The 19,020-nt window shown below is 40.0% G+C and overlaps 1 protein-coding gene across 1 annotated transcript; it reads right to left on the minus strand.

Annotated features, from left to right (window-relative positions):
- Positions 1 to 3,234: 3,234 nt before the first annotated feature.
- On the minus strand, positions 3,235 to 18,662 carry GPR162 (G protein-coupled receptor 162). Its single transcript, XM_087923028.1, has 5 exons — positions 18,232 to 18,662; positions 11,282 to 13,268; positions 8,328 to 8,517; positions 6,593 to 6,744; positions 3,235 to 4,152 (listed from the first exon to the last, which is right to left on the minus strand). The coding sequence occupies exons 2-5, from the start codon at positions 12,143 to 12,145 to the stop codon at positions 3,679 to 3,681; spliced, it is 1,680 nt and encodes a 559-aa protein (XP_087779154.1). The 5' UTR covers positions 12,146 to 13,268; positions 18,232 to 18,662; the 3' UTR covers positions 3,235 to 3,678.
- Positions 18,663 to 19,020: the final 358 nt, after the last annotated feature.

A 19,020-nucleotide genomic window follows, 5' to 3' on the forward strand; every position in this document is an offset into this window, starting at 1 on the left:
AACTCCCAGAATTCTTCCTCCAGTTATGTTAACTCAGGAATTCTGGGAGTTGAAGTCCACAAGTCTTAAATTTGCCAAGTCTGGGGACCCCTCTTTAAATGGAAGTTCGCCTTTGTTTGCAGATAAAACGCATGTATGGTTTATTACTTGTATTTTGCTACAGATGCTTTGGCCTGTGTGAGCCGAAAAGGCCTTTAATGAGTAGCTATAGAGGTGAAAAAAGGGCTTGAGCCTTAATTCCCCCCTCCCCAATCTTTGTATTATAACAGGTGATTCATCTGAGACTGCTGTGGAAGATGCCCATCAGTTATTTTAGAGATGATAGTATCACAGCAGGTGGCAACATCTGGTTGACCCTGGCTGGACAGGGATGCAAACCTGCAGGAAATTCCAACTGCAGTACTGTGCATTTGACCTCTTTTCTTCTTTTTTTGTTTTACCATTTGCACACTTCTTAAAAACTCAGTCCTGCTATGCCCAATTTACTTTTGTATTTCTCTTAACCCACTCACTCCTATACTATATAACAGAGCAGACCTACACATCCTGGACATAAACTGTTTCATCTCCTACCCTCAAAACGACACTATAGAGCACTGCACACTAGAACAACTAGACACAAGGACAGTTTTTTCCCCAAATGCCATCACTCTGCTAAACAAATAATTCCTTCAACACTGTCCAACTATTTACTAAGTCTGCACTACTATTACTATTAACCTTCTCATCACTCCTTATCACCCATCCCCTCCCACTTGGGCCTGTATGACTAACTTTGTCACTTGTATCCTAACAATTTATATTAACTGTTTCCTAGTATGATTTGATTGCTTATTGTACCCTATGACTATCACTAAGTGTTGTACTTTATGATTCTTGATGAATGTATTTTTTTCTTTTATGTATAGTGAGAGTATTTGCACCAAGACACATTCCTTGTGTGTGCAATCACACTTGGCCAATTAAGAATTCTATCTATTCTATCTATCTATCTATCTATCTATCTATCTATCTATCTATCTATCTATCTATCTATCTAATATATCTAATATGTTCAGAAAAAGGCCCATTTATGACTTCCAAGGAATAAATGACAGTCTGAAGATGGCTCTGCAAAAAGTGGAGCTAACAACAACAGCAGAATGAAGAACTGGTGAGTACACTGGCTCTTTGATATTTCTTCTTCAAAGAGAGAACTTGAGATCACCCACAAGTGCTCCAGACAACTGCTCCCTTCAAGGAGACCAAGACAGCATGTCTGGTGGGTTGAGAGCTCTGGAAAACAAGAAAAGAGTCATCTTGCTCAAGCCATAGTTGGCAGCTTTGCAAGGACACTACGATTACATACTACCTTTCTAATCACTTTCAGAAATTGTTTAATTGCTTTTTAGCTATTTGGATCAAACCTTTGGATCAAACAGATTTTACACATCAGATCAGTTTTCCTAAAATCCTTAGCAAAAGAAGTTTTAACTAGAAGTTCAAGAATTATATAAAATGGGGAGGGGGAATAACCAGCAGAAGGTGAATAAAATTTAATTTTAGAAAGTTACAAATAAACTAAGTGGACTAAGCACAAATGAAGCAAGATTTTAGAATTAATTATAAAGAATCCTTCTCATAGGAAAATGCTTTTGTTTTTATTTATTTCTTTCAAAATTGAATTTTCAGGATAAGTAAGACTTTAAAGATTGGATATTAGAGGGAACTAACAATTACAATTAAAGGAGAAATCTCAAATTCAACTTTACAGAATGAAGCAAAATTAACATTGGACACACCAACACATATTTTTGAATCATGGATGCAGAAGTTAATTTTAAGAATGTCTGTCATAGACAGACTTTGTTTAATAAGATGTTAGGAAAGGTTTTACTTGACAAGATTGAGACTGAGTTGAAAGTGGATTTAAAAATGACAGGCTACAAGAATATGGAAAAAGATCTTACACTGGACATACAAAAGAACAACTGATTGTCTTAATTTGTTATTTGTATATCCATTTTAATTAGAGAAATCCTGGATGTTTTTCCTATGGATTTTACAAAAGAGGTTTGTTAAAATTTTAAAGAACTTTGTGAGAAGGGACAAAGAAAAAATATAAAATCAAGTTCCGTGACATTATTCAAAGGGATTATAGATCAAGATCATTAGAAGTGAAAGGAAGGAATAAGAATCAAATAGTTTACAACAGCTGTCTTCTGGGATGTTTTATGAGTTCCTGGTCTAGTCTACTAGCACTTCCTAGTAATTTCTAATTACTAACTAGATCCAACTCTGTTTAAGCTTTTGGGGGATATCAGTCAAAATTGGATAGTTGCTACCATCTGCTAAAACAGAGGTGGTTCATTACCACAAAATAGGAGTGAACAAAGCATGATATATCCCTACTCAATGTCCCCAAATGGTTGTTCTTAGGCAGTACCAGTCAAAAGGCACCATGCCACTATTCCATCTTTCTTTCCTTAATGCATTTTCTTTGGTAAAAAAAATAGTTGTAGGAAACGTGGAAAACTGATTGATGGAAAATAATATCTTCACCTTCATAAAATTCTAACTGCACACTAAAAGCATCATCTGGAAATACTTCAACTGTGAATACAGCACTAGACAAATCCCTTCTTCTCTTTCCCCTGAATTAACTACTACCATCTGGGGATAGATCTGACATAAAAATAAACTTTGAATATATGAACTCAGACAAGTTCAGCTGATTATAGATAGTATCTTTCTTCCAGTTTTTGGCACTAGCTCTGCTCACATTTGCATCTGTGGTGGAATAATGATAAAAGATAGCTGTCAAAGATCTAATGAAATCCTGCTTTCATCAGTCTCTGTTGATGGTGACTGTCCATTTCTTTCTTGAACATTTTTATGTCTCCCATTAGCCCTCCTCATCTGTAATGTATGGATGATAAAGCTTTCCAAGAGATATTATGTGTGAGCTACTGGCTTCTAAAAGTCAACAATGACTTGATGACCCATAATCAATCAACATTGGAATGCATGATAAACACTTTCATGATCACTGCAAGTGATTCCTCTTTTCACATTTAATGCACTTCATTGGTAGGTAAGGTTAGCTGAGGGTGATTCTTCTCTTATATACCTTTGTGATGTGTCCTGTAGTTTTTAGGGCCACTAATTTCCAGCTAAGTACATATCTGTTTGTAGCCTGAATCACTTTAATAGCACAAAAACATGATTAACACTAAAACAAAAACCAGACACATGTGACATTCCATATATATATGGAATATACCTTCCATATATATATATATATATTCCTTCTCATCACACCCAAATTTTTTTCTCATAATGAGTGGAGCTAAGAAAGGTGTGAAATGGATAGTGCTAACAACACCGCCTAAGATAGAGAGCAGGCAAAGCGTGCCCTCAGTTAACTAGGGTGGTCTGGACTCAAACTGTCCACTGAGAGCAGGATGCCATTGTGCTCTCCAGCCGTGATGTTTTTCTACCCTCTCACTACTATTCTCCCCTCCACTTCAGGTTCCCTTATGGCATAATTCCTCTCCTCTTGGAGTATCAAGAAAAAACATGGCAGCCTAAATTTTTAGTTCTGAGATTTCCTTAAAAATCCACAGCAGAGCTATTGCCTTTGGTGCCATTGTGTAGGCTGACTTCCTGCAAGGATTGTGCCCCATGAGTTGCCATGGTTCATTTGCCAGGCGCCTGTTCTCCAGCACAGAGGTATAGGTTTTCACCATCAGTCAGTGAACACTGTTGATGTTGACCTTCTAGTTCGGCACCATTTAGGGAATGGTGCCTCTCACGCTGTACTGTGAATGGGAGGCGTGAGTGGCGTGGAGTGCTGTGAGGGGAGGGCACTGGTGTTTCATCAATAAAGGTCGTAATCTCATCACGGAAGAAGCAAGCACTGGAGCCAGGGCCCCGAGCCATTCCGGCTTCTAGAAACTGCCGAAGTGTACTAAACTCATCCTCAGGGGAACGTCGACGGGGATGGTAGCTACGGAACTCTGGAGGCAGAAAACTGGAGGGTCCTCCATGTTTGTGTGGAGCAACCACCCGAATGTCATCAGATGAGGACCACTTGTGAAGGAAGGAAGGAGTCGAACGATGGGAGGAAAAGATATTGGTTTCATCGTGAGACATCCTCCGGGAGATAGGAACCTGAAAGGAAAGTCAATGGAGAAACAGCAGCTGAAGAATATAGATTGTTCTCCATTGATAGAAATGTCCAATAGCGTAAACATTTTAGGAGTCTAAATGAAAGAAAGAAATCTGAGCCAGTTAGCACATTCCTCTCTTCTCTTTATATAACAAGTCTCAGATGATTCACATGTCACAAGGGATACATGGTAAAGTGTTTCAAGTAATTAAATTTGAACTGTCTTTAATCAAATGTTAACACTACGAAACTTAAAAGATTCTCAAGAATTTGTTAATCGCGCCAATGCCTTCCCATTAATTGGCTAGAATGCCTGATGCAAGGATCAGGTTTACTTTTTCCTATACGGAATAGACTGCTAGGATGTCTGTTTTCTCAGCATGCAAAAGCCATCTCAAGATGAGGAAGATCAGGGAAGGCTCCTGTCAGATATATTTGCTTTGAAATGTATGGTTATTTGAATTTTCTAATTATTCTTTGTTAATGTGACTGTAACAAGTAGCAACCTCTGCTCATAATGCTATTTTACAAAAAATATAATTCCCTTCCTCTTTCTTTCTTTCTTCTTTCTTTCTTTCTTTCTTTCTTTCTTTCTTTCTTTCTTTCTTTCTTTCTTTCTTTCTTTCTTTCTTTTCTTTCTTTCTTTCTTTCTTTCTTTTCCTTCCTTCTTTCTTTCCTTCCTTCCTTCCTTCCTCTCTCTCTCTCTCTCTCTTTTATTTTATTTTTTACTATACATGCTTTCTAATACTATATATTTGTGGAAATGGGGAAAGTACCTTGTTGTACCACCATTCTCTAAGGGTGTTTTTATTCAAGGGCTTCATTTTGCAATTTGTAGTCTCAAGGAATTTTAGAAAAGTCCAGATGGGGTCCTTCGGTGTTTTCCCAGATACCCCACTTCTTGGCATATAATTCAATTATAAAAGGAAAGTTGGAATATCCACCATAGCCACATTACTCTGGAATGTTAATCTTTCAATATGTTCAATAATTAGAGGAGCAGCTCCCTAGTTCAGCTCAACTCTACATTTTTAAGTAGAGCGAATAAAGTTTCTACCATATATCCCTGCAGTGCTACATCAACCTCCAAATTGTTTTTCTCCCATGATGTTCCCTAAACACACAAACATGAATTATTGCACATAGTTCAGCTGCTTGGAGGAAAACTCTGCCATATTCCTACAAGAGATGTAGAAACAGATGGGAGGGTGTGTGGATTACACACTGAATTTTTTAAAAAAACGCTCTATATTTAAATGTCCCCCTCCAGATGATCATGAAAAAACAACCATAATTATCACATAGCAGTTTGCATTAAACTGGGAATACTCTTTGTTTGGTTTGTTACTAATGCTCCCTTATGAAAACAACTAGGTTAGAAAACAGGTCAACTATGTACATTCATCAAACTAATAAATTTAAATGCCTCTATATTCTCAGAAATAATAAAGACTCACTTAGCTTTTAGCATGTCTCTAATTATGAAGTAGATTACAGAATAAGAGTTGGAAGGGACCTCGGAGATCATCCAGTCCAACCTCCTGCTCAAGCAGGAGTCCCTATACCATTCCAGATAAATGGCTATCCATTGTCTTCCTAAAAAGCCTCCAGTAAATTGTAGAATCAAAAGCAGAATCCAGTTTTGGAGTTAAGAAAAATGCTGTGTATTTTGAAGTTCTGCGTAGAAAAGATCTTCAGTTCAAATCTAATTAGCCATAACATCTATTAAGTGTCTTTGGGCAAGTCTATCAATCCAATTTACCATTTTACCTTACCCTATTTATAAAGAACAGGAGATAAACTTGTCCCCAAATACAATGGGCAGTCAGTTGTTGCAATACAGTACTTAGGATTTAAGAGAACATATTAGGTGACACTGGCCTGTTACACACGGACTGACTCAGTCTAATAGAAGACCAAGTGCATATATTTAGAAGTGTAATTTATTTTTATTTTTTGTGTATCAGATTTCTGATCCACAACAGAGCCCTGGTGGTGCAGTGGTGGTTAGAATGCAGTACTGCAGGCTAACTCACTGCTCACTCCAGAAGATCAATTCTGAGAGGCTCAAGGTTGATTTAGCCTTCCATCCTTCCAAGGTGATTAAAATGTGGACCTAGATCATGGGGAGCAATATGCTGACTCTGTAAACCTCTTAGAGAGGGCTGTAAAGCACTGGGAAGCAATATATAAGTCTAAGCGCTATTGCCTTTGTTATTGTATCCTGTTCTTTCTTTATGCACTCATGGTGGTGTACAAAGCAATCCCTCTTTGCCCCACAATAGCAATCACCAAGTAGACTGGGCTGAGACCGCCTGTTCCAAAGTTACCCAGTGACTTCCACAGCTGCAGGTGGACTAGAATCTACAATTCAGTATTTTTCTTAACAACGTCGGTCATATGGTAGGCGTAACCAATTATCACTCAGACCAGGCAGCTTACCTGCAAATAATGTACCCTGTCATGGGGTAACAGCATGTGGTGCACTGGCAGCAGCTTAGCATCCCTAGGATCCTGCTTCATGGCTGTAGCACCATTGGCATTGAATCGCACCTTGCAGATCCTCCCATCTCCATAATCATCGCCAGGGCCATCTATATAGGAGAACAGAGAGCTAAAAACCCCTTTCAGGCTCAAAGGTCTCTCCCCTTCACACCTCAGTCCCCACCACAGAGGAAGCACATTGGCATGGCAGGGTGTCGTTTGAAAGTCATTGTGGCTATGATATGTTGTCGGTTTCTAAAAATATTTTACCCGTCTAGGGTTCTAAGTCTGTATTGTGCTGTACTAGTCCTGCACTTCACAGTACAGATCTGCTTTTGTTAATAGCTGGCAATAAATAGCCCATAATATATTCCAGTCTCTTTTTTTAGTGCTGTTAAAAGGTGTGCTATGTATGCAAGAGAGGTTGCTGAGAAACCCAAGCAATAAACAAGCTAATATGCTGGATTATGTTCAGTTCCTTGATTTCCTGCTTAAATGGCCATTCTTGGGTAGAACAGTTGGAGGCAATTCTTGTCTCATTTTGTGCAAATGTGAATTTTTTTTCCTACTAGGACTAATGCTGCAATCTATTCTATAATTTTACTGGATGTCCAAATCCAGTCTAAGAGCTGGTTATGGAAGATCCCTATAGGCTCAGCATAATTTCTAACCTTTAATTAGCACCTGCAACCCAGCAGTTTGTGGAAGGATCATGGAATGAAGCTTCAGACAGAAGCATAGGCCTACAATGTCCTAATCCGATACTGATCCATTAAGAACAGCAGAAATGCAGAGACAGCATTTCTGCCTCCAATCTTGTAGTAATCTAGCAGTTGTTTAAGAGCACACAACTAATGTTTTGAGCTAAGAGCAAAACTGATAGTTGATGCAGTATACAACTACCTGGAGGGCATTTGCTGGGGGGAAAATGAAATAAGGGTTATTGTCTTGAATGTGATTAGAATCACATTCTAGATTAGAACTCTAATGTTAGTTACTGAAAAAAACACCTGAGTAAATGTGATCTTTCAGATATTTTACCTGAATATTAGCTGACGTCATCTGATCAACTGACTTTCTACAATTTGATTTCACTAACGTGTTTTCATATAATTTAATAAGCTTAAGAATGCCACAAATGGCAATGCTGTCTTTTAAATTCCATCTTGGTACCAGACTGTTTATAATTGCAGAAACAGACTGGCCTCCAGGCTTCTAGGAATAAGGATTTACTTGCTTAGACCTACTGCCTTCCTTTCCCTGCCCTGGATATTGAAATGACAAGATTGGATAGGAAATCAATTGTGGATGTCATGCTGAAAGGGATGAGTATAAAGATTCCAATAACTCTTGCAAACTGTTAATAACATGTTAACGTAGCCCTCATCCTTAAAACTAAGGGAAAGTAAGGAACTGTTCTATTTTCCTCTATGGAACACACTGCAATTTTAGGAATTATTTAAGTTGGCACTCTGTGAGAATTAATGCAGACACATAAATGCCACCTAAAATATGCAAATTTGCAACAGATAAAAAGATAGCTGCTCCTCTGAAGAATCTTCTGACAGGATACCTAATTCTGGTTGCTGATCTCACACTTCATACCTTTGAAGCTTGTGATTATTTCCCCCTCTCCACAGTATGAGGCTTCCTCAATATATCATGCAAAGATTGAAGCGGGTAGGTTGCTCACCATCTTCCCCATCGTCTTCTGACATTATTGCTACACATTGTTCCCAGACAGTCCGCACATCTGCCCGGTAACGTTCACAAGACCAGATGAATGATGGGAGTAGCAGCGTCTGCACCATGGAGCACCAGAGCACTGCCAGCACCATCCAGGTGGGAGCAGTGTCATAGCGTAGGCTGAAGAAGCTAACCACCTAAAAACAAGGAGAGAGAAGAGTTGGTGGGAGTAAAATTCCACAGTTGGCCTCCCTCTTCATGACAGAATGCTCCAGAGACTATCAGAAAATTTCCCAAGCAGCTAAAACAGGAATGCTACTTGTGTTGTTTTAACATTCAGAGAAATGATAGGCTTTGCAAATGGAACATTCTCAAAAAAACCAATCAGTCTAATCAGTGAAAACACAGCTAAATGCAAACATGTAACCACTCTCAAAACACTTTTAAAATCATTGCCTGCCTCCAGCATTACAAATACTTTTTGGCGAACAGCTCCGTAGTGGCTAGTTCACCATATGCAGAAGCTGAAATTCTATGGAAAATAATTTCAGTGCGCATTGGCTATTGTCTTGCAACACATTACAGCATTTTTTTATTATTTTTAAAGGAAAATAATGCTAATTATTGCTACCATCAAGTAAACAGCAAATTGTTATGATCAAGTGACATCAACCAAGGGCCAGCATAATTGCCTTACAGAAAAACGTAATAGCTCAGTTACTCCGGTTACTTTTTCTGCATTCTTTCTTTATGAAGGAAGTCTGTAGTTTTCATTTGTTCTGCTGGATCTAATAATTATCTCTGAAGAAAATACTGTTTTCCCCATAGCATTTAAATAGCAATGTGTTGGTTGTTGTAAAAATTAAATGATTATGTGTTATTATCTCAAATGATGTATAGCACATGATTGCACATGAAGCACCAGATAATACTTGTGACCTCATTAGATCAATGTCTAAAAATAATCTCCATGGATATCTATAATCTATACCCTAAAATGCTATTTATATATTTTTAAATATTTTATATTATTCTAAAATTCCAATTAACAGTAAATCCATTTAGTAATGTTTCCTGTAGTCTGCTGGCATTTTTCTTTAATTATTGGCAGCTCTGTTATGCTGAACGAGAAAAATAAGTAAATGTGAATTGTGGCTGAAAATTCAAGAGATAAATTGAAATTGTCAATTGCAATATTTTTTATTCTTATCACCCTCTTAAGAAGTAAGACCTTAGCTTATTTCCTTTCACTGAAACATTGGATGGCAAAGGAATTCTATGCTGTGTTCTCTTAAAAGTGATCTGTAAAACTATGGCATAAAAAAACACAATTCAGGTTTGTCTTGAAATTGTGGGGAAAAAACCCAGCAGCTGTAAAGGGTTATCCTTGCTCTGTCGTTTGGCTGTCTGGAATTTCTGAAAAAATGACAAGAAGGAGTATTTGGAGATAAATGCAGGGATTTTCTACTACAACAGAGACATACATGTAAAAAAAACCCATGTGTTTTTTAAAAAATTCAAAGTTCAAAAAATAAATTTATAAAGCACATTAAAACATTTAATTTAGAATTCAGCCACACCTGGTTTTCTTAAAGCATCTTAAAGCAAATGATACTACATCCATGCAGTCTTCTTAGCAATATAACAGAAGTGGATTTCTATAGTTTTCTTCTGGGTTTTCTTTTACTTCTCTGTCTAACCAACAATCCTGGCATTGCCAGGCACTACCTCTGGCCAAATATTTATCTTCTGCCATCTGTCAAGGTTGGCTGAGTGCTGCCACCTGCTCAGATTTGTTTCACATTAGCGTTAGGATTTAGAATAGAGGAATTTAATTATTCCTATTTTTAAATAATTGATGATCTGGCACATGTCAATCAGGTGGTCTAGCAATAAATATGGACTTCTATCTAATCCTGGTTTCTTGGACATATGTATAGAAATAAATAGCCCCCAAGATTCAAACATTTTTGTCCAGCATGAATGAAACCATCAAACTTGCAATAAGACTATATATATCTCAAAAGGCATATTCATATACATACAGTGGATTATCAGTGATTCCCATTAATTAATTAAGATATACTCTACAGCAGTGCTGAGAGATCAAAATGGCATTAAAGACATTAAGACAGAGTAAACACTTACTCCACCCACCCCCAAGTGTCCCAGAATACCTGTATTTTCTTTCTATGACATCTATTTACTTTTATAATGAAAAATAAATTACTACACCAAGAACACAATTTTGATTAAAGCATCAATCCTTGATGCCGGATGACCCACAAGGCATCTGGGTACCACATGTGGCCCCCAAGTTCCCAAAGCCTTGACTGAAATCCCCAGCTCTCTCCAAAGATGGCCACCAATTATAATTTTTAACAAGACAGAAAAATGTAATATTAGCTATTTTATTAATTTGCAGTGTTATTCCTGGCATAACTCCTCAAAGTCATTACTTAGTGCCCCCCCCCTGTATAATTATAGGTTCCTCCTGAAATACTATTAAGGCATTTGGTATTTCCTTTGTGTAGTGCATGGTTAGGAACTGGACCTAAGGACACAATCTATGACTGATATACACAGTCTCTGAAGACTATAGGTGAATCTATCTATCTATCTATCTATCTATCTATCTATCTATCTATCTATCTATCTATCTACCTACTTATCTTATCTATCTGCTCTGGGAGGTGTGCAATTTTTGCCAAGAATGGCTAACTTTAAAGAAGTAATGAAAAATGACTTAGGTCTGAAATATACTCCAAAAGCCTCTTGTTATCATTTTATTTCAGAATGTCAAATGTCCTTATTTTAGGAAATGTCTTTGTACATGCAGGGTGGGGGACACTGCTTTGTTAAAGTGGTTTTGGTTATGTCAGTCCTAACAGAAATTAAGGATCCATAACTGGATTTATGCCTTCTAGAAACAGAACAAAAACAGGAAGGAATATTTCTTACCAAAATGGGTACACCAGTCAGCGTGTCATACAGAAAAACAATTGCACTGATGAGATTGGTCATCTGCATGGAAGTCTTAGCAGATTCAGACCCATCCAGTGATGATCTTCTTTTGCCTCTGACATCCTCTACTACAATGGCTGGCACATTGAAAGTGTTGTGAACTGAAGAAGGACAAGAAGAGGCATCTTCTGTTCTTTGGTGATGGCATCTATGATGCCTGTGGTGCGCCCATAAGGTCTGGTAGAAAGTAATACCCACACACACCAAGCCCATGACTATGCCTCCAAGAAGAAGCAAGCTAAAGCATACGCCGAAGCCTAGGCCGATCTTACTCACAATAAACTGGCAGCCACTGGCATAATAACGCTCTCCATTGTTATGCCAGCCAATGGATGGCAAGGTAGAAAGGATGAAGGAGACCATCCAGATGCCCATCACAGCATGCAGAGCCTGCTTCTTGGCATTGCTCAGCCGGTAGTTGACTGGCCATCTTACCATCCACATGCGGTGGTAAGATAAAGAGGCCACGGTGAAGCATGTGGCCAAGGCCAATGTATAATAGGTAGAGACAAAGACCTTACAAATGCTTTCGTTCCAGTCATAATCAGAAGATTCACGTCGCAGCTGCACCACAGCATAAGTTGTAAGTGGCACAGCAGCCATGAGAATATGTGTCCCTGCCAGGAAGCAGAGCAGGAGCTCCAGGGGCTTGTGCTTCTGTTGCTTCGCTGTGATGCTCAAGATTATCCAGGAATTGGCTAACAGTGCAAGAAGCCCACAAGCCAGCCACCAAAGTGAGTTAACGTGCAGAGTAGCTTTGGATAGTTCCTCCATGGAGCTGCTGTCGCCTCCACGATTCATTGTGCAGCCTCCTTCCTGGGATATTGATCCACACAGAAGAGAGAACTGAAAGATTACTTACTCCGTGGCTATCTCCTAAACAGGAGGGGGATGCAGGGAAAAAAGTCTAGCTATTGCCATGAGGTGCATCCAATGTCTTTCCTCACTCCTTGTTGTTCTTTTCACCTACATCCCTCACACTTTTTTAAATTACTGTACATTATTCTGATACATATGTTTCTCTGACATGGTACTGATCCATTTCTTTTTGTTTATTCTCTCTTTCTTTTTTTAAAGAAAAATATTTTTATTCCAGAAAAAATGATTTGTATAGAGCAAAAGCTAGGCCACGGAAACACAAAACTGAAGTGCTCTTATTTGCTGTGAAGACACTGCTTTGTTTTCAAGGAAAGTTAGCATCTTCAGTGAGTTGTAGGACTCCTATATTTTCTTAAAAGGAAAGACCACTATTACTGAACAGCTTCTATAAATATATTAGCTTATGTGTGTCCTACATGTTTTTTTTTTGGGGGGGGAATATAAGGTCCCTTGATGTTACATGTATTAAAATGCTTATCTGTTCCTGATTTGCCGTAGGCTTGGATAATGGTTTTTGGATGTGTTATATATTTGTGCTATTCATTTCATCATTCAGATTACACCTGCAATTTCCTTTAAAAAATTAAGTTGCCACCAAATATGTGTCAATTAACAGTGCATCTTAAGAAAACTAAGTAAATAAAGGATAAAGATTTTTTTCCTGTTGCCATCTTTTCTTCTGTTGCTCCCTCGCTTTCTCTTGTCTTCAAAAATTAACTTCTGTTAGTAATCTCATTTGACATTTCCTCTCCAAGATGAATAAAACTTAAACAAAGGGTTCTCGGGGGACAGGGTTGGAAGAGTTCACTTGGAAGCAGGATAAAAGTCTTGGCTTTTACAAGGCACCACTGAGCTGTTGATCAGAGAGCTCCTGAATGACCATACACGACCAACTTCCTTTGCTTTTCTGCCAGGCACTTGGGCTGGCTATCCACCAAACCTTGTCCTCTGGTTTAGAATCCATAGATATCCAATCAACAACTGCAGGAAAGGTTTTCATTTCCCCAGGTTCTTTGGCCAGTTAGAGTTTAGAGAACCAGTTGTACTGTAAAAAGAAGAAAAAGGAAAAATGTAAAAAGAAACGTAAGAAGATAACCTTTTTCCTGTCTATTCTCCTACCTTACAGAAAGCATTCCGATTCATCCACCCACACAAATGGAGAAGACAAACTATTGTGCCACAACACTGGATCAATATAACGCTGAAGCTTACGGACTGAATTCAATCACATGCTATGGCATAAGGATCTATTGTGATCTGCTTCTTTGAACCCCAGGAAAATTGAAACCAAGAGTTTTGTGAAAGCCTCTAGTGAAGAGGAAAAGCATCCTAACTTCTATTTCTTAAGTATTTCGCTCAAACTTCTCCTGGACTGATAAGGCCTATCTATTCTTATGCCTACTGTAACGCAAGGCAAGGCAAGCTAGTAATAGAATAAGAGTTGGAAGGGACCTTGGAGGTCTTCTAGTCCAACCCCCCTGCTTAGGCAGGAAACCCCATACCATTTCAGACAAATGGTTATCCAATCACTTCTTTAAAACTTCCAGTGTTGGAGCATTTACAACTTCTGGAGGCAAGTTGTTACAGTGATTAATTGTTCTAACGGTCAGGAAATTTCTCCTGAGTTCTATGTTGCTTCTCTCCTTGATTAGTAGATTTTATGTGTCATGAAGAGTGGCAATGCAGTTTTGGTCCATCCATTGCAATGTTCTGGAAAGTCCCGTGCAAGCCTCTTTAAAATGCCCAGAGTATAATAGATTAACAGAATTTAGCTAGGAGAACATTTTGGTCACTAGTGTCCCATTTTAATCTACATAAATGCAGAGAGGAAACTGAGCAATTTTAACAGCCTTGGATGAAGCAGCAATTTCTCCCATGGATTAACCAGTTAAACCAGGAGCGAACAATAGAACTGAAGGGAAAATATTTTCCCAGGGATCTATATGGTGATCGATATTTTTAAAAAATGTTTTAAATAATTAAGATGCAGGGATGAGCAGTTAATTCAGAGGTCTCCAAACTTGGCAACTCTAAGATTCGTGGACTTCAATCCCCAGAATTTTCCTCAGCATGACTGCCTGAGGAATTTTGGGAATTGAAATCCACAAGTCTTAAAGTTGCCAAGTTTGGAGACCCCTGAATTAACTGTTCACCCCTGACTCCTGATCATTTAAATAATTAAAGTTGATAACCAAATAACTCAGGTACTAAAATCAAAAAGAGGTTTGGGGTTGCAAAAAGAGGGTTGCCTCTTTCTAATTTGAATGAGTTTTTAAGAAGAGAGATGCATTCTGTGCATTGTAAATGCAGAGATGTGATAAACAATGAAGCAAAGTATCTGAATTTCACTTAAATGTTAACAGAATCTAATTTTGCAATGAGAATCTTGAAGTCATGGTGAGTAGGTCAAATGAAAATTTCAATGAAGTGAAAAGTTAAATGAAGTGAAGTTAAAAGTGATTTCATGCTAACTAGGAAAAGACAAATTATGAAATTGCCAACAGATAATAACATAAACAATGAAAGTCTGCTTAGTATAGTTTTATTACTACATCTCACGTACAGCACTGGATATGGTACAAAAAGGCAACCAAATGAATTAGAGGGCTAGGATATCTCTGCTACAGAGAAAGATTACATTGATTTTGGTTTTTTAGAGAGATGTGACAGAAGTTATAAAAATCATGTATAAAAATGTACATGGACAAATATCTGTATCTTTCTAAATATGATTTCTTGGAGACCATTAGGCTCAATAGAAGGAAACTCTTTTAAAAACTAATATCTGAATGTGATGATGGCCACTAATTTAGACATTTTTTTAAAAAAAAGTAGCTAGACAAATTGAATGAATATTTAATATTGTTTCTGTTCTGTCCCGAAAGCAGAATGCTTTAAATATTAGCTGCTGGGGAGTGACTGTGAAAGAGAGCTATCACCTTCCTGGTATTTTTTTAATGAGCATCCTGGAAGCATCTGGTTGACTTTTATTTCTCATCTTAGCACCTACTTACTGCCAGTAAAACTGGCCTACCAAGCTGCTGGCAATAAAAATAAAAAACAAATTACAATTACAAAGTTTGCTAAACCACAAAACACAATTTAAAATCCACAAATAGCAGGTAATATAATTTTAAACAACTTCAGGTAAAACTATCTGATTAACAATCTGAAAAGCAAAGTCCAAAGGGGGAACTTTGACCCGTTCTTAAAACAAACCAGGAAGGACTTGTCCAAACTTAGAGAGGGAAGAAACTCTAGAAATATGGTGCCACCACTGAGGAGGTCTTGACTGTGGTTATTTGAAATCTGATTGTAATCTGGAAATTAGTGGTCAATCAATGCAGTTTTGCCAGAGCAAACTTCATATAGTATACTTATGCTGTGAAGCTCCTGACTAAAGTCCGGCCACCATATTCTGCATTTGCTACAATTTCTGAATTTCCTTCAAGGAAATTCCCACCTAGAGTACATTATAATAATCTGACTAAATAAACAATTAATGGATATGAACCAGATGAGATCAAGAGGGATATAGAGAATAAATCAAACATAGCATCTATAGGTACTCTTCATCAGCACACTGACGAAGGCAAAGAACAACAACAGAAGTTCAAACAGCACTCCTCAAATTGCATACATGAAATAGCACTATATACACAGGCATCCAGAATGATCCAGTGGTGGTTTTTTCTCCTAAGGTCATTTGAATGCTCTGTCTTAAGTATTTAAATACCATTGTCATACATTATCCCCATGACATTTACTGGTGGAGAAGAACTTTAAACTACTGCAGAACAACTCTTACTTTCAATAAAAGAAAATATATGTAGCTCAGAGTTGAAATGAGGGGTCCTTAGTGCTCTCTAAGCTTGGTTGTTTTCTTGAAGACATTTCACTATGTAGTCTGCAATAAAACAACCAAGCTCAAAGAGCACCAAGGACCCCTCAACTCTCCCTTCCTCCTTATTTTTGAAGCTAATGCAGCCTGCCTCCCAATTGATGTTTATGACCTATACACAACCAGCAGCTCGTGGTTCTGCCAAGTCAGTTATTCCCCAAGTAGCAGACGCTACTTCAATTAAAACTTTCATTTCATAAATTCTCAGTGCCCACATGCTGTTCCTATCCCAGGCTCCCACCATGATGGTGCTACTATTTCTCAAGCCTGCTGATTGTTCCCATTCCAGCTCAGCTCTTGAGAACTGCATTCTGTCTTAGGTATTGCAATTAGGTATTTGTCCTATTTATTTATTGCGCAGAAAACATCCTTCAACTAAATTCTTTCCCTGACCTTAATGTTTTTGACTCAGGACATGGACTGGAATATAGAGACAATTTCCTAGGGCTATAGTTTTGTTGGATCTCTCTCTCTCTCCCCCTCCCCCTCCGTCCCTCCCCCCTCTCTCTTCCCCTCCCCCTTTCTTTCCAAATTTGTTTCCCCCAAAATAGATAGCAATCCATTTACAATCTATCATGCAAATAGACATGAATTTGAGAATTACAACATGAACTGCTCATAATCAAACATCTTAAAGATTAGTTTTAAAATGCTGCCTTCAATCTACTTGCTGATCTTCATTATTATTGATACTAGTAATATTTGGTCAGGAGCTCTGCTTGGATCAGGCCTAGCTCCTCTAGGAAGCATTCAGTCTCGCACAATGGCCCATGATCAAATGGATCTCAGGAGCCTGCAAACAGAAGATGGAGGCAGCCTCCTTTCGCATTGTTGCTTGTGTGTTCCTAGTTAGTATCATACAGGCAATAACTTCTCTCCTCTTGTATTACCTGGATCGATAACTTCTCCAATTATTATGGGTCCAGTAACACAACATTTTCAAGTGTCAATAAGATCTATATTTAGCTTGGGTATCCCATGTATTTGCCATTCACATGTAATGCCAATTAAAATATGAGTTATCTTTAATTCTGCCATTCATGTGTAATGCCAATAAAAATATGAGTTATCTTTAATTCTAGGGCTATTTTGTAGTCTTCCAAAGCTTTCATTAAATACAAATTTATAAGACTAGCTATTATCTCTTTCGCACTGATGTTTCTTACCACTTGGCTAAAACTCTTATAGGAATATGCCCTAGTTCTCCCGCCTTTTCCACCCTCATGTATGGGATATGGTTGCCGCCTGGTTTTCCAGCAAGCCTTCTGCCGGCGATTACCCGCCCCATGCTTCCTGCTAAATGCCACCTCCCACTATCCTAGCCGTATTTCCAGATGGGAACTTTTTTGTGACTAGGGAAACAAGTAGCTCACAGGCTTCTGACTGAAGGGGAAGATGCAGAAAAATGAGGGGGAACAAGTCACAGAAATGGGGAGGGTGGAGAGGAACATGGGAGCTTAATGAGGTTGGACTTGAGGCCCTGCTGCTCCTCTTCCTCCCATAGTCTTAGGAAAAGGAAGGCACTAAAAATGAAAAGGTTCCTCCCATCAATCTCCCATTCCCCAGTGCCTTAGCCTTTGCTCTTACCCTTAAGCAAAGCGCAACTGCCGGAGGCTTCCAAGAAGTTGCTATGGCACTAGGCCCGGGCAGAGGGAGGTCTGAGCTGAGAGAAAATTGAAGAGGTTGAGCCTGGGAGGGGCCCCTTTTCTTTTTTAGCCCTATCCTGCAGACCAGGAGCTCTGAGGTCGAGCAAAGAAGGGAGCAACGCTGATGCCGCCAGGGCGATGAGGAGGAAGGTTAGGTTAGGGACAAGGGAGGTTCGGGTCCTTATGGCAGACCGGTTTCCTCGGTAGGGCTAGACTTCAGACTAGACTAGAGGATCAAGTCAAGAGCTGCCCATCCCCAGCTTGGGCAGGCAGGGCAGAAGAAAAGGAGCCCCCGAGCAGCCAAGAACGCAAAGGCGAGCGGGAGGAGACGGTCGCCATGCACAGACCGCCGCGCCGGTTAAGGCCAGCGTACCGCCGCCACCAGCCGCCCCTTCCCGCGCTTAGCCTGGCTCGGCGAGGCTGGAAGAAGGCAGGCAGCCGAGCGAAGGGACCCATCTTACCTCTTGCCGCTGCTGCTGCCATGGCGACCGGAGCATCCTTTGCTTCTTCTGCTACCGCCGCCGGGAGCCGCTCTCTCGTTTGCTCTCCGCGCCGCCTGCCGCCGTCCGCCTCCCACCCCGAAGCGACGGCAGCCACGTCAGGGCAGAGCGGGCGAGAGGACAGCAGCGGGCGAGCAAAGGCAGCTGGGACGCTCTCCCAGAGACGGAGACGGAAAAGGGCGCTCACCCACCGGCGGCGGCGGCGGCGGCGGCAGCGGCCCGGCCCCACCGCCTCTGCCAGTGCGTGCGCGCCTGTCCCCTTCCTTCGCGTCCCTCCTCCCCGCTGTCTCCCCCAGGAGGTGGCAGCTTTCCTGCCGTTGTGGGCTGCTCGGGGATTTGGTCCCTCCGGGACGAAAGAAGGGGAACGCGGGGAGGAGAGCATTCCAGGCTGGGCCTGCCACTCAGCCTCCAGAGACGAGGGGCTGGGCCTGGGCCGGGCGGGCCAACAGGTGGTTTGCAGCCTGCAGGTGGAGGAGAGAGGACGGGGAGGTTCGTGGGCAGGCGAGAGAGCATAGTTAAGACTCGGGCTGTCTGCACCTTCCTGGAGTCTGCAGTAAAGAGCCGGGCTAAAGTTGTGTAGATCCACGTGCTTTCTGCATCGGGACCTTGGTTCTGGCTTCCCCCGGTGATCCACGGGGGACAAAAGTAGCTTGGGGAAAACAAACCCTTTTGGCTGGAATGGCTGCTCCAAGAGATATTGCTTTCCAGTCTTGCTTTGCGGTTGCAGTCGCCCACCCTTCTCCTTCGGTC

Source organism: Pseudonaja textilis, chromosome 2 (genome assembly GCF_049901715.1).
Source record: "Pseudonaja textilis isolate UNSWEBS1 chromosome 2, rPseTex1.2, whole genome shotgun sequence".
Lineage (NCBI taxonomy): Eukaryota > Metazoa > Chordata > Lepidosauria > Squamata > Elapidae > Pseudonaja > Pseudonaja textilis.